The sequence below is a fragment of the Cardiocondyla obscurior genome, linkage group LG07 (assembly GCF_019399895.1).
Source record: "Cardiocondyla obscurior isolate alpha-2009 linkage group LG07, Cobs3.1, whole genome shotgun sequence".
In the NCBI taxonomy this organism is placed as follows: Eukaryota; Metazoa; Arthropoda; class Insecta; order Hymenoptera; family Formicidae; genus Cardiocondyla; species Cardiocondyla obscurior.
This window is the reverse complement of record NC_091870.1, coordinates 8,847,384-8,870,204: the sequence shown is the minus strand read 5'-3', so window position 1 is coordinate 8,870,204 and position 22,821 is coordinate 8,847,384. Positions and strand designations below refer to the sequence as shown.

The 22,821-nt window shown below is 39.6% G+C and overlaps 1 protein-coding gene across 4 annotated transcripts in view; it reads right to left on the bottom strand.

Moving 5' to 3' along the window:
• Nucleotides 1-22,821, bottom strand: part of Nrx-1 (neurexin 1) — a 177,099-nt gene that overhangs the window by 72,264 nt on the left and 82,014 nt on the right. For all 4 annotated transcript variants that reach the window (XR_011545996.1, XM_070659403.1, XM_070659404.1 and 1 more), the window contains exons 4-5: nt 7,900-8,043; nt 4,332-4,492 (exon numbers count right to left, since the gene is read on the bottom strand). Coding sequence is in view for 3 of the 4 variants with exons in the window: in XM_070659403.1 (XP_070515504.1) it covers nt 4,332-4,492; nt 7,900-8,043 (305 nt within the window). In the remaining variant the exon portion in view is untranslated. The remainder of the gene's footprint in view (nt 1-4,331; nt 4,493-7,899; nt 8,044-22,821) is intronic.

Below are 22,821 nucleotides of genomic sequence, written 5' to 3'. Positions count from 1 at the left end.
GTTGAATTAGCGCGCGTTTATACGCGGAAGAATGGCGTAAATATTTTAATAATGTAGATGCGTTACTCTCGTGTTAGCAATTAGTAGATAGCGGTAATAAGAAGTATCGGATATCAAATTTAATATTACAGGGTACCTTCTTGTTTTTTTTTTTTTATTTCGCCGGGTCTTTGGCTAATTACAACCATGCGTTATCTTTAATTTAATAAAACCTACAATTGGTCCGTATATTTTATCCTTGAGCTGTAAATCGGAAAATTTTATTTAAGAGCTTAATTTATAACTCTCGTGGAGAACGTAATCGATTGAAATCTCTAAAGTTCGCATGTGAAACGTCATCAGGACATTCATGCCGATCGATGCTAACGAACGTTACCGCGAAGTGTCGTGCGTTAAGTATGCCCGTGCGTGTCATCGTAACGTCAACCATTAGAATTTCAGTTTTATCTGCATTTCCGAGTTCGAAGCATTTTCGCGAGAATATGGAAAATAAACCGACTACTTGCTTGATTGCATAACGTGATTCGGATCTGAGACATGTTAAAATGTACTTTTACGTGCGAGCCTTTGATACAAATAAAAGCAAAAGTTCGCGTTTGTATTAAATGATTCTTTTTTTTTTTTTTTATTAACTAAAGCTGATGTACGTAGCGAAACTACGTTATACATTAATTGAATATAGAACTGACCGTAGTACGTAAATTGTTTGTTTCGCATTCTCTGATAACACGCGTTTGTACAAGTACCGGAAACTTTTAGTTGTTTATCGAACAAAAGTGGAATACAGATATAAAATAAACTATTTTACTTTGTAATAAAAATTTTCTCTTTTATATTTTATTAAGAAAAAGAGAACGCGATGTCTCGAGGAATATAAAAAATGTTATATGATAATACCAAATACGTACTAAGATTTTCTGCTATCAACGTAATTAAAAAATAAAATGCCGCATGCAGGCTCTTTCTTTTTTTAAGTTTATAGTTTATCGTGAATTAAAATATTCGGTAAATACTTGATCACATTTTTTCGAAAACCCGCACGGGCAAACAGAATGTAAAAGGCACGAATAAAATATTTAATAAAAAATTAAAAAGCAAGTAAAATACCAAGACGCGCTCGTGGCGACCGTACAATTAAATCATCGGTGAGATAATAATGCTCGTGTGCAACATATGGTGGGTGTAAACGTTCGCGGAATGAACGTAACAGGCAATCCGCGTTGCAAGTCGATTCTCGCAGCTCGCACCCCGAGGGCTCAAGTCCAGTTAAAGGGCCGGGGTGTCTAGACATCCAATCTGTTTCCTTACTCTCTCGCCCTGCCCTCCTTTCATTTTTTTTTCTAACGGTATTAACCTTTACACGCATCGCGATAGTAACTTGTCGTAGAACATTGTTCGAGAACGAGCGCGTTCCCTCTTTGCTCTTTGAGGGCGCCGAGAAAACGTATAGTCATGCCCGCTTGTAGAATGGAAAAGCCGAAGGGCGCCGCGCGAAAACCCTTGCTTGAGGTAATGACTAATCTCGCTGAATGCATATTTCTTACTTCCCGCGCTTACCCGCGAAGCCTCTATTAAAAGAGCATAAAGTTTTCCTTATCCGCAGCAATTTTAACTGAATAAGTATCAATTTTTAGAAATGAAAAGCACGTGATTATTTTATATATGCGATTTTAAAATAATATTAAATTTATCCTGGAATTTTGTAATCTGAATGTGTAGTTTTTATTTGAGATTGTTAAAACATCTTTTTTTTTCGAGTTGTAAAGTATGAATTTTTCACGAAATACGGCTTTTTTCTCGGTTTTTTTTTTTTTAATTGGCACGGTAATTTAATTTATACTGAGCGTAGTTACTGTTAAGTGTAATATAGCTGATTTTTTATTCATACCGAAATTAATAGTTTTATATTAAGGAGAAGAATAAAATATTTAATTTGTCGTGCTGAATTTACAATACCGAACTAAAAAAAAAAAGATATAATATAAATAATTTTTATTCTATAATTATTTCTTCATAATTATTAATGATCGATATGACAAAATGCAAAGAAATCCGTTGCAGTGAATATATTAATATCTTACTAATAACGTTACTACTTGATGGTTTTCACTGTATAATTTATCTGCGTTATTAAATGTTACTAATTACACACGGAAGTCCAATTATAGTAATAGTTAGAGCACTTTCCGTAAATCTAGGATATAATATCAAACATCAAAGGCGTTGTGCCTCGCGACAGCACTCGACAAACGCGAGTGCTATTTCTTTCTATAACGAGATCACCAGCGCGTCGTCATAAATGTGCATCGTGCACCCGGGAAATAATCATGCATCCGTTCTGTTCGCCATTTAGTATTTATCTTGCGCTATTGAAAACGTGCACAATTACTTGGTGCTTTGAGCCGCGCCCGAGATATGTCGCAAACACGCGCTTTGTAACGCGATGGGAACAGCTATATACGTCGCACACGTGCGTGTGTAACGCAATATTGAAACGCCACGCGGAGAGATATCGCCACTCATCGCATAAGTAGAGATAGCCGAGTTGCGATAATAAATAATATGCATTTGAACGCGACACAAATATCGTATATACTCTCGTGATTGTTCGTGATTAAAGCGGTAATCTGTTATTAGCATTAATCAACGATTAAAATTGGAGCCGCTGAAACTTTTCGCGACGACTTGCCGAGCAAGAGCCTCTCAATCGCGTTGATAATGTACGAGCTGCACTTGGTTAATTTTCGGATTTATTTAAAGGTGCATGGACACTTTGCGAACGAACAGCGATCAAATCAATCGCTACAAAAATAACAAACACACGTTACCGACGATTGTCGCTGTCGTTAGATTCGCTCGGTGTTCGTTCGCTAAGTGAACACACACCTTTACGGGAAGTACTGAAAAATTGTCGTTACTAGGATGTTTAAATCAGTGGTTTTTAGTGATATCAAAATTATACTAAAAATATACGTTTGCTCGGGAAAAGTCTTGGTATTACAATGCTGGACAAACATTTTCCTGGTTTAGCCGCGAGCGCGGAGGACACATCCTTCGACGGCACATGTTCGCGGAATCGATTTCTCGTTTACACAGCTGCGGAAGTGACACGAACGAACAGCGTGTGTCCAAGAAAATTATCCAAAGCAGCGGTGAACATTAGTCGAACTATACGCCATTCTCGACCCGATTCTCGGCGCGTTGCACATCCGCAGCCCTTAAATCGTAACTACACATAGTGCGGCATGGCGCATTCCAATTCTGATTTAAGATAACGGATAGTCGGTCAGATAAGCCTAGAAAATCCTATAGGTTCGCGTGTGCCTTGATAAATCGTGGTAATATGCGTTTTATATATATATACATCTTTTTATTTTTTTTTTTCATTTAGAATAAACTTTATAATACACTCTACTAGTTTATTAATTTTTTCTCGCGAAATACTTCGTATGCTATTACACATTTATATTTAAATGCACTCGGTTATGCGACGCTGTTTTCATTGTTCGTGTTTCTCTATATACAACAACGCAGCACAATGAAAGCATAACTATATCCATACTAGTTGCTTTTACTAACATTATTGTTTGTTTAAAACTTTCTCTATTACTTCCTGATTTTATCTCATATATCGAAGGCACTCGAACATCTAAAATACCAAATCAACACTCAAAATTTAGTATTTCTTCATGTTCATCTCGGCGCAGGATGCGACAAAAATGATTTACGCGAGCGAGCGAAACAATGTCTTTAATTAACGGCTTGTTGTTATGAAATTAACAGATTCCAGAGCAAATATTAGCTTACTTTAATTATCGCGGCCTATCCGTACGCGCGCAGTATGTGTTACAATTCGACAAGGGATGCCAATATTTCGCGGCGATAAACTGATAAACTCATGTCATTCCGCAGTTCACGGAACCCGCGATGGTAGCGCGCAAATAATTGCGTTATCTATTCTACTGCGCGTAATGCGCAATGAATGCCAGTGTATATCCACGACATTAACGAAATTGCTCTCACGTCCGTTCGGCGATCCATTTGAATTGCGACAGTGTGAAAATTTAACGCCTTCAACGTCGGGCTTTGTAATGGATTTTCCGCCTTCCGCTCATTAAAATTAGACACTTAAAAGCGAGGCGCGAAGACCGTGACAATATATAATTAATTAAGCATATCAAACATACGTAATGAATATTGAGCAACGTCCGTTTCCTGCGATAATTCACTCCGAAGTCGAGAGTTCTATCTTTGATCCGTCCGAATATAACGTCTGCTATTTTCTCGTCGTTTATTTGCGAATATATAAATAGAATAATAATGGCCGTTACCTCTTGAACTTTCCGGTGAACGACGATTCTGTGCCATTGATGATCGTCGAATCGCACTTTGGCCGGCTTTATGTGTAGGTCCAGTCTCCCTTTGGCGAGAGTCATGGCGACCGCGGCGCCTCCGTCCCTCAGCGATATGATAAGATAATCATCGCCCTCGCCTGTAATTAAAAAACCGGGCTAATGAAGCTATGGTGGGAAGCTTAATACGCGTCGCGCAGCGAACGGGGCTCTTATCTGATTTTCAAAGCGCATATAATGCCGCCGAATTAATCGTGACATTAGCTGACGCGTAATTGTTGAAAACAGAAAATGCTCGCGGGCGTCATGGACGTTTCGCGTGGATGTCGACGCGGTCGGGACATTACTGTCCATCGGGTCTGTCCATTACGCGATCTCTTTTGACGCGCTAATTTAGCGCGAAAAAGGGAGATTCGCCAGCAAATTCTGACGTGAACTTTTTAATCCCCGCGCCGCGTCGGTTTCCTTTCGGCCGGGCCCCGGATTATAGCGCGGTCGCGACGCATATAAATCGATTACGACCGCTTAGCCATTAGTTTCGGGGCACTTAGTGTCCAGGCGACCGGTTAAAACGTCCGGCGATCGTCGTTAATAATTATCGCCCCGGACTCACCAGGAAATCCTCGCGGATTATGCCGTACTCGTAACGAGCTGGAGGATTAAGACGATTCTGCTGATAAAACGACCATTTTTGCGATTAAAAGTTACGCGTGATGAATACAGAATTATCGTACGAATAATATAAGGTGTACAGAATTTGGAGAATATTTGGAGACTCGTGTTTGCCAGGTGGTAAAAATTTTAAGTCTTTTAAGGGAAAATTAAAATTGTTTCTTATTAACGAAAATTCCGCGTGGCGCTTAATAAACACCTTCACGCGGATGCGGGGTTTTCTTCGCGCCAAGCTGTTGCGTTTGATTAAATTTGAGGAGAAAAAAAAAAAAGAGAGTCTAGGTTCGTTTCTTTTAATTTTCTCGGCGCGTGCGGCGAATAATGAGGAAAAAAAAGTAAGAAGTTATATTAATATGTGCGCTACGTAGCGGGAATTATAATTTTCGTCATCGTGAGTAGATTCCCGAAGCGCAGATGGACACGGATCTGCCGTTACGCTCGTGAATCTCGCAAACACTGCACCGTCGGTTATTGCCGCAGTCGCTTTAAAATCGGGCCGCGACCGCATACTAATTATCTCACGGGCGGCCGGGGACTCGAGCGTATAAAAGATGCAGACAGTACTTCGGGCTTAATTGCTGCCGGCGCGACGCATTAGCATGCGCCTAAGTGCATTACGCGCGTTACGTATCGAGCTTTTATTCGTGTAGCTGCCCTCGCCCGCGCATCGTTATCGGAAACCAACGGAACAGCACAAAACAACCCGTCGCGAAGATAACACCGGCGAGAAATCGGCAGTCGCGATCTCGCGCACTTCCTCCTCACATTCTTGATTTCAAAATTCCCACGAATAGTTGTTTTCAATATAACGCGTATATTATTAAATGTTCAATCACTGTGAAGCAAATAAAATAGTCGAAAGTAACATACGTTGGTCGTCAGTGCGCTCGCAAACGCAGAGCGTTACATGCATTGCTTATCATTCGTGGACGTGTACCGCGTCAATCGCGAACCGACACGCTAACATTCGCGAAAACAAATCTCCAGCTCCATTTGCAAACCAAAATGACCGCTCTGTAATTATATTTGAGAAATATTCTTGCACAATGACAATAAATTGCGCTGGGAATAGAGTTATTCGAACCCATTTTCGATACGAATTTTATATAGCTCCGCGGTCGGATGGGCCGAGGTGGTAGACGGGCGCGGGTGGTAAAAGACGACGATGGTTAGACGCGTTCTGGTCGTGCACGCTCGCGAGAAATCGCGTTTGCCGCCCTCGCGGGGGGAATTCCGGCGACGCGATAGCGCGATTTGAAGGAATAAAAGTTGCGTGGCATAACGATTATTGTGCCCCCCGGAAATACACATGCAATTCAAATGCACGGCGAGAGAGGGAGGGATGGGGGCGAGAAAGTGGCGCGGTTATATTACAGCTTATCTCGGGAACAAATGAGCAACCTGGAGCGAATGCGTTGCGGAGACGTGAGGGGAGGAAACGAATGCCACGTATGCATCTTGCGTGCTGTGTGGGCGCGGATAGGGAACGCTCGTGTGAGTAGGGTGCATGTATGTGTGTGTGGTACGGCAATGCGGCTCCGGTATATAGGTTTCGAGTTGCCGCTGCAACCGGAGGTGCAAACTCCTCCTTTTACTGCGGATGGCGCAGTCTTGCCGTCTTGGTCACACTGATTCTACCGTTCATTACGTAAGTGTACTATAAACTGGGGGCTCGCGCATCCGAGAAACTATAATGTGTCAGGATACGATAAAGATGCAATAAATCTGATATCTGATCAAACTGCAAGCAAACGAGAAACAAACTTCTGTTGCACCTTCAGCTATTTTTCCTCCGATTATTAGGCAAATTTGACTAAATTAAATTTATACGCGCCTTTTATGACTTCGCATATTTAATTTCGAACTAAATTTCGAACTAAAATTTTGTTAAAGTTTTGAAATTAATATTGAGGAGCGTCGTAGTTTATTTTATTATCTCGCTAAAAGAGTTTTTCAAACTCAAACACTTGTTTCGTATAATTATCCGTCTTTTAAATATTAAAAAGCGTCAGTTATAATTAATTATAATTGCAGTATAAACTCTAAACGGTTTTTTTGCTATTATTGCTTTAAATAATATGTATTTTTGAAAGTATGTTAGAGCTAAATTTGTTTCTAAATTTAAAAGTAATGTATAAAATAAACTTTTCAGATTAATGTTGAATAAAATATTTTGACTTTTGACATGCAAAAGTGACGCATTTTATGCGCCATTTTGCTCAGGAAATTTAAAATAAAATGAATAAAAATTAATGTAGGTCAAACGAGATCCGATGTAACATTATTTTAAAATAAAACCGGTTGAAAGAATGAATAAGAAAAATATGTTAAAAAAGAAAAGAAAAGAGGGAGACAAAATTTCTTCCGTTGACCACACGTCCGGTACTAGAATCACTGAAACGTTCTAATTGGCTATAATGTCGGCACTAGGAAAGAGGGGTAATCACAAAGATTTAATATGCGACCATTGTCCAAGATGGCTCCATTGTCTATTTGCGTTCTCTCAAAGAATATTCGGTCACCGTAAGTTGCTTGATTAAACGCGAATTCATTGTTAATCTTCCCAAATGGTTTTTAATTAATCGTACAAATCCGTGACTAAATGTTATTGGAATAGAAAAATTCGAGCAGTTTTGGTACGATTATATATAATTTATGTCTCTGATTATTATTTCATGACTCGATATTCTTATGAATAGTTCACCGAATATGCGCGCTAAAAACATTTTCTCATTATTGAAAAATCGTATCTTCTTAATTGGCGACAGATGCATCCGGAAATAAAACAGTTCGCGAGTGAAAATAAATGGTTGGAGGAAAGTTATTATATAATTGACAAAAGAAATCGTTTGCCATGAACGCAGAAAATACTTACCGGAATAAAATAGAAGTCCATTTGGCTGTCTCGTTTTGAACTGCAGGCTTATGGATTCCTGTGTACTTTGCACGGGTTCTCCCTTGCTCAAATCTATCGTGAGGTACTCGGTCCCTCTGAAGGATGCTTCCGAAGGAGCTTTGTCTGGAACAAAAAAAGAAAGGCCATCAGCCTGTAGTCGGCCAATTCTTCACAATAGTTTTCGTTATAGACTCGCTTAGCGAATTATCGGCACAGACTAAAAAATAAAACAAATTTCTTTCTCGTTTATTGGAACTCGTGCGATTTTCTTTTCGTTTATTAAAAAATATATTATTTATTATACCCACGCTATCCGTTATTAAAGTGTCTGATTAGTACCTTTAATTTTGTTTAGAGTAATAATTTAGATAATATAATTTAAATAATCAATTATCGGACACGTTTCGTTTTAACAGTAATCTCTCATGCAAGGAAATATAAATGTATTTATTATTTAATTATCTGTCTAATCTCGGGAATAATATTTCTAGTATCGGTCGTTTAGTCACGGTCCAGCGCGGACCACGTATCTAAATATATATCTAAACGTTTCTCGGACAATTTTGCTAGACAGCCACGAGATGAATCTCGAATTGGCTAACTAATTATTAGGTGACGATTGGAATTAATTCCCACTCGGTATTTTATATATTTTCCTTTTGGTTAGACTGCGCTAAACGACGCGAAATTTCTCAGTTTTCTCTTGCAAGTTTGCGAATTACGGTGATAAGCGCGAAAAATCCCGAGCCATCATCTTGGAAGCGACGCGGCTCTCGAGAAAAATCGACGCGGGCGGATTTATCGTGGCAATTCGTTTCTAGCGCAGTTGAGCGAGCTGAAAGAGATACGAAGTGGTGGATATATAGTACAGGCGGCCCTTCTTTACGCGGATCTGCCGGATGATTTGCGGTGGTAATGAACATTTCAATCGGCGCATTCGACCCCGCGCCGCGATTTGGCGACACGCCAGCGCCATTAAGTCGATCTTACAGCCTTTTTGCCCGACCGCGCTTACCTTTGTTTCGTCGCGATAACAATGAAAGATGGAAAATAAACGGGAGGTCCTCCGCGATCGGTCTCTCGCGAGCGCAATCTCGAAATCCGATTAAGCGTCTCTGTCGTAGCGAATAAAGAGCGCCGAGACTCATTTATAGCGCTGTAAACGATAACAAATTCGTGACAAGCCGATTTTGACACTTAGCACAAAGAGGGTGAAAAAAAAAGATTTAAATTCCGAAAAAAACTATTTAATTTTCTAGAGTACACGAAACACAACCCTTTGCGTTGCAATTTGTTTAATGAGAAATTAAATAGCTTATTACCAAAATAAACGTAGCTTGCATTTTAATAAGTACCGTAATGCTGCTGTAATAGCGTGAGCAGTTGATCTACCGCGAAGTTTCAGTATTTCGCCAGGTACTTCATATAAACGTCGCGTAGAAACGTCGAAGAAAGATCATCCTGAAGATTCGCTTAGATCCGCGGCAACGATACTTTTCAATAAAAGTTTACTTTGATCATTTCGAAGAGAAAATGCAATCGCTCGGTGTTTCTTCCGAACTATCCCGTGGAGATACAAGACGAGTGGCTCGGCTACCGCTGAGCTTACTTGGCCATTGTCTTCCGCGGACGTGTAACTGCAGTTTAGAGGTGAAATTTATGGCAAGGGGGGAGGGAGGGAGGGGAGGAGAAATGTGCGCGATTGATCGCGAGAGAGTGAGCCAGGTGCGGAATTACGCGGCACCCATTGCTGACTTCCTAATGAATGGCCGCGATTAATACGGATTAGCGGAGGCGCGTGTATCGGCTACGCCAAGGCGCACTTAGCCACGATTTATACGCGACTTTGTCAATGTATTCTTCGACGCGCGATAAAAGATTCAAGGCGGCGTTAGTTAAAGAACAAGTCGCGGAACTTCACGATTCGCGGGGATAACATCTCGCGCAAGTAAATTAGTTTTGCTTAATAAGAGACTGACAATATTCCCAAGTTCTGCTCTCTTCTATTCTCTCTCTTTCTCCACCTTAGAATTTAAATGTAAATTTAACGCGACAAATTCTTTGACGCTTAAAATTCGTTTTCTCGACAAAATTTCTCGTTGTTGTAATTCACATCGGAAACAAAGACTTGTCGTATAATTTTATGTTGAAAATTTCGCAATTATTGAGAACAGGTATTGCCCGCTGAGTGCAAAGTAGCTTGAGCCATGAAAGGTAATTACCATAAAACGTGGCATCTCCCGCGCATATTACCCTGCTTAGATAATTACGCGATATCCGGCAGATTGGTGTTGCCGGGGTTGGTTTTGCCCCATTGGGGATCATTTGGCACTCCGTGGCGTCTCAACTAAATCGATCGGCCGATTTCGCAGCATTCGCGCATGTAACGTAAACACGGGATAATTAACATCAGCCGCGTGTAATTACTCTGTAAGTTAAGCATCCAACTGATCCTTCCGAAAATTAAATTTCGTGGAGCAGTGCATAAAGAGCACGGTGCAATTTGCGACAAAATGATTTAAAACTTATTGCATATAAAACGTGTGTCATTTATTATTTTACATTAATTGAAATATATATTTTTATGTAATTTTTTACTAAATGATGATTGCATTTAATAACAAAGACGTAGAAAAAGTTAGAGATTTTTTTAACTGGTCAACATTTTGTTAAAGACAAATAATAAACAGAAAGAAAAATAAAAGAAAAAAAAATATATGAGGAAAAAATATTCGAGGCATCTAATGGCTTACGTCGTTGGTAGAAATATCAATATCTGAAGAGAGAAAGACGGAAATATCTACTCTTTATTCGATAACATTGCCGAAGAAAAATAACGTAGAAAATGCCGATATCAGGTAATGCGTTACCAAGATATTGGTGTTACGTAACGACCGCAACGTTGTCAAACAGAATTTTATTCAGAAATATTTCAATTTTGTATATTTCACTTATAATTTTGTATTTAAAATTCAGTTCCTTTAATTATATATTAATTTCTATTTGCAAATTATTATCATGTAACTGTACCTAATTCAAAATTAACGCAATTTGAAGTTCTCTTAATTTTCAAACGTATTAAGTGTGATTTAATAGTGCGTTGGATGATTACAATCTTTATTAAAATACAAAAGACAAACGTTGCATTAATTTAATCTGATATTCAACCGGCGTCTAAGTAGGAAAACCGTCTGTTTTTCTTGAGCAGCACGGCGAAGCTCATTTGTTTAGCTTGAATTTCCGGAAACTTGCCGGCCGGAGTAAAATAAACCGTATCGAAGCTTCAGCTTAAGGTAGTGGATGCGGAAGTATATGCAGGTTTAATAAATCTCGACGGCTCACGCGGATAAAAGCGTGCTAAGGACGTCGTCCGATTTATTTAGTTCCTGCACTTTCGAATCTTTCTACGTCGGTATTCCCCCCTGCATTTAAAGGATTGCCGAGTTAATCCTTGCAAACAGTTTGCTGCACGAGGAACGCCCCCGGCAAAAGTAATTTGCAATCCCTCACCGCAACACAAATGTATATTAAAATATAAAATATTTAATAAACGGAGAGAGAGAGAAAGAAAGAGAGAGGATTTTCATGTAAACGCATAACGAGATTAAAAAAGTTAACAGTCAATAATCTTATCGACATTGTTTAAATTGTTGCATAACGTTTGTTACGGTAGTGATACGAAACGTTTCGTCCGCGCTTCCAAAGAAATTTTATTTACCTTTATATTTTATTTAAAAATTTACGTTAATAAGGGTACTTGTTAGCGATAATTTAATTATGGCCGAAAAGTTCGCTTTCGTTTTTACGACTCGCATCATAAACTTAATCGTGGAACTCGACTTTCTGTGTTTCCGGCTACAAAAGAATATTATAGCCCGCGGAAATCCCTTAAAACAATAAAGCTTTTTACTATCGCCATTGAAAAAGTTCTTCGGTATTAAAGCTGAAACCAGGAAAAGTATCCGCCTCTTTTTGAATGCTGCGAGCGCAACACGTTGAGAAAATTGGATGGCGTTTTGATAGCTACGGATGTAACGCGAAATCAACAATCGTTTATTTTTATGGCGTTTGTATTTTATAGTATTTGTACGTCGATGCATTTTAAACACGCATTACAAATTGTACCTTAAGTCCCCCCATTATTGTCTTTCTATTGACAAAAGCGAGAGAGATGAATCGGCACGGTCCGCAATTCGAAATACTTTTGTTTAATCGATGACAGTCTCGCCGTGCGGTGTTAGTTACGTTACGTAATTGCGTTACAATTAACCGCGAGAAATTTTCATAGAGACCGATAGCCTCTTACTAACTTGCACAAATCAGGAAAACGAGAGAAGGGAACCACTTGAAATTCATGAACGAAGGCCGGCCGCCGGCGGCGTCTTTCTAGTCGCGTCAAAGGGCCGAAGAGAGAATCTCGCGGCGGCATTTTCCACCGGTATCCAACCCCGTGAACCGGCCCAAGCTATCGTATTAGCATGTATATTGCGTCACGTCGGCGCGACACATGATGACATCGCTCACCGGAAACTACCAAGGTGGTACGAGCCGTCGTTTTACTATCGCACGCTCCGTTGCGGCCTGCGCGCTCCGGGATCCTTAATGTACGGCCATTCCTGGCCAGCGTTTGAGACGACGTCGTCGCTTTACCGCGAGACTCGACGTGCGGAGACATACGTCCCAAATCTTGGGCAACAAAACGCGAAAATTCCGTCCCGAGCGCGTCGGTCCGAGTACACCGCCACGTGGCGTTTTAATCTCGCGAGGATTTCGCGAAATCCTCGACGTCGCCGGACCCGCAATCTCGTAAACTCGAAGTACAAAGTTGATACGTTCTGTCAGGAATTTTTAATAATAATATCGCGGGATAAAAATACAATGAAAAAGAAGGGAAGCAATAGCAAGCAGGCAATATTCTATAAAACTTTTCTAACGATTGACCACGCTATCGAGAAAAAGTCTGAGTTTCCGAGGAGAGCTCTGTAAGATAGGGAGAGAACTCCGCGTGCGGTCGCGCCTATAGGGTTAAATAAGCTCTCGGCGTCGGGACAAAGTGCGAGAACAAGTTATTAGGGCAAGGCAACGCGGCGGAACACCAATTCCACGCATGAGCGCGTGACGAGAGGCGTCGCGCTACATATTCGCCAGTAGAGAGAACGCGATGGAAATTACCCAGTCGGTGGTACCTTGGCGCGCGAATCTGGACCAATTGTGCGCTCAAGCTCGGCAAGTCCCGGCTATATCGAGGGAGTTTCGCATCGCACCCTCGATCCCGTACCCAGCGCATTTGTCATGACCGCGGTAGAATGGTCGGGAACTCTCCTGCATAACAGAGACGCGCGACCGAAGTCTTTCAAGGCTCGATCCCGCGAGGATGCAGCTAAATCGAAATCCTGGGCTCGTCCGCAAGAACGTTCCTAGGATAACTTGGAGCACGTGACGCGAATCTAGCCGGGGCTCAACAAGACCTGGCGTACATACATTCGTCACTTCCCTCGTGAAACTAATTTTTAACTTTCTATTACGAAAAAGTCGAAATCTTCCTAATAATTTATTTTACTGTTTTAAAAAGCGCCGAGAGCGACGCGTCGCGAATATTAATCGGATGTTAATATATATACACGTAACTATCGATAAATAGTAAATTTGTATAAACACGAATTTAGCCAGCTGCGCAAATGTTGGAGCTTCGCAATGTCCTTAGGCAATTAATCGGTAATCAAATCAAAGCGGTCTCTCTGTTTAAGACAACTGATTAGCGACATGCCGGGGAAATTGCCGTAAAATATACACGTTGCAGCACTCGCGCTGCGTCAGTTCGTACGACACCTGTCGATGCGCGTGGATCGTATTTTTCATGCTTCGATAAAGTGCAATTTTCGTTGTGACTTATCGACTTTTACAGTCTGTTGGAACACTCCGGGAATATCCCGTATAGATACGCGCACACGGCGACGGTAAAGAATATAAGCAGCCAATAAAGGTAAACAAGCCCCACGATACCTTACGGCTGGATGGTCATTTTCACGTCGAGAAGCTTTCTCAAGGGAGCGCGAAAATGGCTGAATCCAGACGTCTGGATATAAAATTACGTAAGTGCCTCCGACCAGTCGCGCGATCGAAGGCCGTCTATCGCGTAATACTTGTCACCAGCCGCGTGATGGAATATTACAAAAGTTTTTCGCGACGCGGAAAGCACCGGCCCGATTTATGCCGAGGGGCCTATGAAACTCCCGCGACAAGAATCTTCCTAGGCTGTAACACGAAATCTGCGAACACGGCACGCCTGCTAGCGAGCCATTTAACTTTCGCGAGACTCGCCTTGGCGAATTTTTATTCCAAAATTTTCTCATAAAGTCGAAAACGTTCGCGGAACTTAAATATAAAAATTGTTAGAAGTAGGACGGGTTAAGATTTCGAATATTATAAAATATTATATTATGCCCCACGTCAACATTTTTTTTCGAAAGGGCCACATTAAATATGAATATTTTATTACGTAACGTTGAATGACGTTGGAAGATGCAAAAAGCGAGATCACGGCGGATTAAAAATTGTCCCCTATCGGGGGAGATTATTTTCGAGTTTTTGCATCATAAAGTCGGCAAATTACGTATGTGCGCTGTATGGTATTGCGGCGACCTATTTAATAAATTTTTGTAGACGATAAAAGCGGCATTAACGCTGTCGTTCGATCTCGTACTCGACGTCGTTGTCGTCCCTGCGGGATTAGTCGAGTAATCTCTCGAAGAGCCTCGAGGAGTAACGAGATCTCCCGGGAAACGACACAGACTTTTTCTCATCTCAAAAGTAGTGCATCCTGCGACGCCACCTCGCTGAAATTCGTTGTTCTCTTTTCCGCACGTGAGACGCTTGCATTTCCAAGGAGCGCGAGGTGTTGGAATAAAGCGACGCTCGTTTTCGGAACATAAGTGTGCGAAACGAGAGAAGAGTGAAAATTTCGCGCGAAAATTGTTGTGATGAAACACCGAAAACAGTTTCGCTTAATGAAATTGGTAACGAGAAACGGCGATAATTATCATTAATTAACGAGCGGTGAAATTATTTAGCTCAGACTGCTTATTGCGAAACGAAAGGCAGTAACGTCGGTAGAATTGATCGTTTGTAAAAGGTGCGAATAAACGGTTTAACCTAAATTGAAAAATCAATACGTAATCAAAAAAATTAGTTGATTTATATTTTGTATCATATTTTCTGTGTCGCGCTTTAAATATATAAATGTCTACTAACAAAGAAAAAAATATAAGCGACGTAAAAATTCTAAACGCTCAAAATCGCGAATTATTTACGGAAAATTTTTAATAAAATAATATTATTTATTCCAACCCGTTATATTAAATTCTATAAATGAAAAAAAATAGTTTGTTCGGAGTAAATTAATTTCAAATGATATTGGCGAGACTCGCGATAATTTATATGACCACATATGTATATACATATAACTGTCTTTTAATAATGTCGCTTATGTGCCTTATATCATCGAGTTTTCTCGTCGGATGCTCGTCTATTCCATAAATATGGATTACTTACTTGCGGCAGTTATTGCGATTCGTTTATAACTACATAGAAGTGGGAGCCGAACGACCCTCTTCGCAGTATCTCTTTGTATCGTTGCAGCGGAAAATTGCAATCGTCAGACTGTACGTGTAAAACTGGCCTAAGCCCCAAAATTTAATAAAACCGTTTTTCTCACCGGTCTCAAACGCCTCTATCCGGTGACCTAGTTGATGCAACGAGCGCAAAGTGGCCCAGGCCGCTAAACGTAATAAAAAAGTCTAGCCTAAGAGCTAAAATTCTCATCTGCTTGGAAAAAAATGGACGATTTTTTTTTTCTTTCCGATCCAACTTTCATCGAACTATCATTATAACGCGAACTAATGCAATTCGAACTTACGAAATTCGTCCTTTTACCTCGACGCCGATTAATAATTAACGAAACGGCAGACGACGAGTGCATTAATGAATTATATATCGCTCTTACACAGTTTTAGCACGGTCGAGGCGTTAAGGAATTAAGGATCGGGTAAAGTTCGTCGCGAGTTTGCCGCATTGGAGACCATAATTCTTCGCAACCGGAACGTACGAGTAATTGCTCTAAGTCTCTTCTCACCTTATTTTCTTCGTCGTCGCTTCGTCGTGAAAACTCGAAGGATTCTAAAACGATCGCGGTACTTTAACATCACCACAACATACATTGACGTATTAAATTAAACATTCAGAGTGTTTCTAATCTCATTAATTTTCTGATATGTACAAAATCGATTTTCTCTTCGAAACGTATTTAGATAATTTTGCTTTTCAAATAATTAACTTTCCCTGTAAAATTTTTGAGCTAAAATAACATTTTTTTTTTCTAACTTAGAATAAAATATCGTTAATTATTTATAACCATATAATTATTTGCGATAAAAGAAATTTTTTTTTCAAAAAATCATGGCAAATTAAGTCGCTTCTTTAATCACCGCCGTTAAAAAAAAAAATAATTATCGCCGTTACAAATTGAAAATAAAAAGTTTTCACTTATATTCTCAATGAAAAATTGAACGAGAGTAAACGTATTCCATTTTATATTATGTCCACGAGATATCCAGAAGACATGTCGGGTAAAACTTAAAGAGGTAGTCTCCGCGTGTTTTGTCGGAAGGTTTGTCCCTCCCCCGGGGATCTCCGCGGTAGTAGCGATGCGGCGCACGAACCCGTCCGCGAAAAACTTAATTAGCGTCTCTTGCCTCGTAGCCGCGTCGGATATCTGCTAACAACGCGACAAAACGGCCGTTCATAATCCACGAGGACGGGTATGCCTTCCAGCGCGATCCCTCGCGCGTTGCAATTACCTCTGGCAACGGTGAGCGACCGCCGCGGCATAAATCCGGTGCGCGGAGAATATTACCCTGCCACCGTTCGCGTAGCCGCGGGAAGAACTTTAACTGCTACCATCGTCCAAGACCTTTCATCCCCCTGCTTATCGTTCGTTCCCCCCTTACCGGCGCAACTATTTCCTGACGGGCTTTTTGCCTTCGCCTCGGATGAGATGCCGTTGGAAAATGGATTTTCCGACCGGACGCGGATAACTCTTTGTCGACGACACCGTGGGCGATCGTGAAGGGTCGCCAGGGGACGCGGCGAAGCGTAATCCGTGTTATTAACCCCCGAGCTTGCTCGAGGGTGCTCCTCGCAGCCACGTGACGCCGGTCGCATTCAACGGAGACGAATACTTGCTGAACGGGAGGGTGTATATTCAGCTCTTAAGTAAACCGAGAGACACCCGCGAGCAAATGCCGGCTCGTTCGCTCGCGAATATCTTCCGCAAAAAAAAAAAAGCTCTTACGTTATGTGTACGGTATGCACAGCCTTTTTCCCTTTATCGAAAGATGAGGCGCGAAATTGCTTCCGCTTATTTTGCGAACAAGCCGACGTTTTTGTCGACGGAAGTGGACTCGACGCGAAATCTGTTCGGTTTGCCGAATATTGCACCCAAGTCGTACGCGAGCCTAATTCTGAGCGGATATAACCGGCGGACAGGTGGAATGCATTGTTACCTCGAGAGGTATGCGAATTAACGACTAAACACTGTTGATGCAGACTCGCGATTGGTACGAAGAGCCGATCTAGCTTCGCCCCAAACTACCGATCGATTCACGCCGTCGCCTATCCGTTGTTTACCGCGTGTTTCGCTACACGACTCTCGGAATGTTCTTGGTGATTTACGTGATTGCGCGGCTGATTTCCACGTCGAGGGCTTATCGCGATCTAGACTGCACCCGACGGAAGTTTAACGAGAGAATTCCCACTTCCCGGTCCATTTCGATATCAATCAGAAAGTTTGTTTATAATAAAAAGTAGTAAATTAACCGGTCGAATAAGGGTAAAATTAGGAAAGAATGCCTTACGTTATACGCACCTTAAAATGATCTCTGAGCGCGAATCTGCGTATGTATATTTTCGGCAGTAAAAGTTGAGGTGCCGGGGAAACTATTGGTTTATTCGCAATCGTATCTCCATGCTACGAACTTCTCGCCGATAAGCGTAATTTACCCAATACTTTTCGAACGCGGATTAATACGCGAATTGCTCGGATCGAGGGATTTAACTAACAGAAATTCGCGATACGGATCGGTTGCTTAATAACGTGCACTTTAGCGGAATTTGCGCTCTCAGGGCGCATTATTACGTCTCGATGGCGTGTATTTTCAAAATCTTGGCCCCGAACTAAATTCGATTCACATGAATGCCGATGAGACTTTTGTGCTTCTCGATTACTTAGGCAGCGTCGCCGATACGAAAGGGATTGGTTGAAGCGAGCGGCATTGCGACGCATCTGTATGCGTTTAGCGAATAACCCGGGATTAGTTCCGCGTTTCAATATTTGTTAGCCGAGTGGCATGAATACGGTATTAAGGAAGGATTATCGATTCGAGGGTCAAAACAACAGAATCTTTTTTACATTTTATAACGGTGTTTTGTCGAAGTTATCTCGAAGACTGCATCGTAGAATTACGGAAAGGTATTAAATGTGCTTTCTACTGTTCGAAGTTTATACTATTTAAAACTATATTAATACCGTTTAAGTTAAAGTAACGGCTTTACGAAAAATCTATCGTGCTTTTTTTAATTTAAAGAATTTAAAAAGAAAGAAAAAATATTGTAATTAAACCTATTTCTATAAATGGACGGATTACTACAGATTAGCATTAACATTTAATCCTCGGATACATACAATTGTCGATTGCGATTGCGTATGCAAGAATGCACGCGTTCGAAGCTTATGAAGCTTATTATTATCGATATATCTTTTGGACTGGTTTAATCAATTATTTTATTCGTCGTAAGTACAATTAATTAAAGATTAAAATTTATTATTTGGATTAATCGATAATCATGTTGGGTAATGCACGAAATTAGAAAACAAAAAATAATTAAAGTAGAACTACGATAAATATAATACAGATTTTTTTTTACGCGTTAATATTAAAATAAAATAGTATATACTTTAAATTAAAATTGTATTGAAAAAAAAGGGGTTTTTATATAAATTATTACAAAGTTAATCATGTAAAGTATATTAAAACGCTTAACAAAATATCAACTTTTAATATTTTATGTGAAAATTAATATTTAAACAATACTTAGGGAAAGTGTATTGATGGAAAAGCAATGCAATAATGAGATATTTGATAGCATTAAAATTCACAAAGACTTGTAATTGTTTCCGCCGATAATTATTTATTTCATCAACGTATTTTATTTCGGATCTGTCATTCGAGTTTTCTTCCATTTCCATTGTTAATGTTAGATATGAACGATGTTTATACATTTTAATTGGTTTATCGGACGTTTGGTATTGATTTGTATTCTTTACGGGCGGCGATTTTATTATTATTCAATACGGTACGGGTGCACAATTATTTAAATACGTGAATTCAAGGCGGAATATCAGGTAGACTGTAAGATTTTTTTTTATCACATTACTTAATTGTAGGGAATTTTACTTAACATATTATATATAAAAAAAATATTGCATTATCATAATGCACTAATTCTAACTACGTTGGACCGACTAATTACATTTATATACACAACTCCAGAGGTGAGGAATAAAATACGCATCCTAAATAAATTCTAAATAATATTGATAGATAGCTATTAATTAATGGGTAATATCGATCGTTGCTATTGTGATTTAATATCAATTTCATTTATCAACTTATTAAGACAATTCCATTCATATTCAATTTCACGTTGATAAAGAGTCTATTCAATCGTGGCCCTTCCCCAAGGATCTATACATAGAAACACTTTAACTAGAGCTACTATCTACCGATTACTCGTACTGATATCTCTACGACCAGCACACCACGTTATTGTGGATGCTTTGGTTTTGTAATTAGCGAGACTCACTGTAATCCCAAGCCCAGTAACCGCCAGCACCCCTCGTGGGCAGCACCGTGCTCCAAGCCTCTATGTAAGAACAGAAAAAAAGAAGGAACGAAAGTAAAAAAAACTGAACCATGCCTTAATCGCCGGTAAAAAGATTCTTATGCATTTTTGAGAGAAAAAAAAAAAATTAGGAAAAGATAAAAGAAACGAAGCCCCCATTTTCGGTAATTTAAACGCCGAGAAACTTTCGGACGATTGTTGTAAAATTACCTTTCCGCAACGGCGGCTCCCGCAAACGCGAATATCGAGTGTTAAGCAACGAAGTTTCCCCGCGCGGAATGTTATGCAAAGTTGAACCACTTTGTCCAGATAATGATTGGTTGCGAGCATAAACTCTTGATTATCCAACTTGAAATAGATAATGCGAAAAGAGCGGTTTTCTAGCTTTATATATTCACTCGACATTTAGTCGTCTGAATTAATTTATTTAAAGAAACTCTAAGAGTTTATTATTTAAAATATTAATATTAAAAAAAAAAAGAAAAAAAACCAGTGCAGAAATTATCATGAACCACCGAATATCAATACGTTGAATTTCTTTTCTCTCCTCTCTTTTTACGTACATACTTTTCTTTCTTTCGATATTCACAGCAGCTCCATTTTTTCGATAATTGTTAAGAAATTTCAATAGACTAATTATTTAGACTCTAATAAATTCCGTTTCCCTTTTCTTTATGCCTCAGCCCTCATTTTTAGCCCCGCTATTTTATCTTGCGCGTCTGTAACACTCTTATCCTCTCTGCACTCTCCCAGCTTTCTTTTTTCTTTTTCCTCCATTCGTTTCAACATGGTCATTAAGGCTGGAAATTACATTATATCGCGTATAACGACTGCGCCTGTCAGGCGCGACGAGGACAATCGCGCCTGCAAAAAGCTGTTAAGAGAGGAATTAAAATGAAATTGTCCTGGTTCCTTTTGCGAGGAGTCGTCTTTGAAGTTTCGCGTTCTTCTGGACGATGTCTCAGTAGCGACAAAGGACTCGGTCGTGAGTTCGCAAAGATTCGCAATTATCAGTGGAGTAAACCTTTGAATAAACATTCCACGCTGCAATTTTCGATAAAGACAGATTGTTTATTCATACTATGACGAGATACCCCGGTTACAGTAAACTTTTAACTGTTAATATCGTGAAATGCAAAACCAATTTATTTAATATATATATGCTTGCTGTATCAAGTAATGAAAGCAGGAAATCGAACAATTTAAATATTATTTAAATCCCGCGATATTTGTACGATATATATATTTTTATGCTTACTTTTATTTATTAAGAAAATAAAATAAAATATAATCTTGGCACAGTTAATACGAACATAAATGATAATTTTACGTGCTTATTTGCCGGCTACACGGGGCTGTGAGACTTTATCAGCGCTTAAAACGCAGTAACTTACGTAAATGTGTCTTCAAAAACGGTATATCGTATATCTGTCACGCGCAGTAATGGAAAATCCGCAAGTAGTAAAATTACTACTAATGCGCGGTCGAAAATGTTGTTTTTGCGAGCCACACGAAAACTCGAGAAAACGCAAAATTTTATCGCAGAAGGTATATCGTAATTAAAGTGGATCTGGTATGTTGCTTATCTGCAAAACGTAATCTCGCTTTTCGCTATTAAACCTGTCGAGTGTTCTCTGAATTATGTGAGAAGTAGAATTCGCGTTCCAAGAACGCATATTGCAAATTAACGTAATAATATTACGCGAATTTTTTTTATACGTATATTAAAAAAAAAAAAGTTTCTCGATTAATTAATTATATAGAATTCAATGCCATTTGTAATATTAGCAATTGGTTGAAATTAATATCAGCTGTTGTAATTTAAAATACAAAATTGTATGCAATTGCTATCACAACGTTATTCGTTACAACGTTACGAGTGTTCATTAAAATGAATCCTTTCGATTCGGATTCCGATTAAAATTCCGATACGCTTTTGTGACGCAGGCGCTTAATAATTTTTTGTAAAACATTTCCTTAAAAAGAAAAAAAAAATCATCTTTTCTAACGAATCGTGCTTTCTCTCCCAGTCGTTTCAAGTGACAGCAACAAATGCATAAACTTTTGTATATTTTGCCACTCACATTCTCGAATCGCCCTCGTTAATGACTCCTTGTGCGCGCACCTCATTAACGGGGAAGAAGTCTGATAGTAATTATCGGTGAAATGTCTCGGAACGGCCCCGACTTCCTTGGGTTCTCTAATTGCCAATGGCTTACGAGAAGGAAAAATCATTCTCGAACACTATCTCGCTTCTGCAGCTGTCGACAATTACGCCTCATTAAGCGACGCGCGTTTTCTCGCAAATACGCGTAGGAGTTAACGAGAAATGCACGCCTGTACCGCGTCCGAGCAATTTATCGTTAAAAAAAACGATCGATCGAGCGAAATATGAGAAAAGAGAATAAAAACGGGCCTGGGTGGCCGCGTGACACGTTTGCCTCGTGACGAAATGCAAAATGCAAGGAAATGAATATTTGAAAGAAACGTCCCCAGCTTACGCGAGCCTTGAGTGAATAATTAATATTAAACGGGATGCGACCCGGGATGTTAATAAACTATCGGCCGCTAAATCGAAGGACACGAAACCTGAAAAAGGTGTCGCGGATAGATTGTAATTAATTAAATGCGGATTGCTAAAAGAAGTATAAAAGCCATATAAGATTAATGAATAATCAATGAAAAAAAAAAATATCAAAGGTGAAATAAAATTGCGATCTCGCCGTAAAATGCGATGTGTTTATAATAAATCGCTTGAATCATACATTTTGACAATTTAATTTTCTCTGTCATGAATTCTACATCAAAGTAGTTTAAATTTGTTTTATTAAGCTGTGTTTAACTAAAGCTTTTAGTAATTATTCTAAATTTTATTATACAATAAATATTTAATTCGGTTATATAAATTTTATTATTTAGTAGATTTTCTGTGGATTTCGTTTT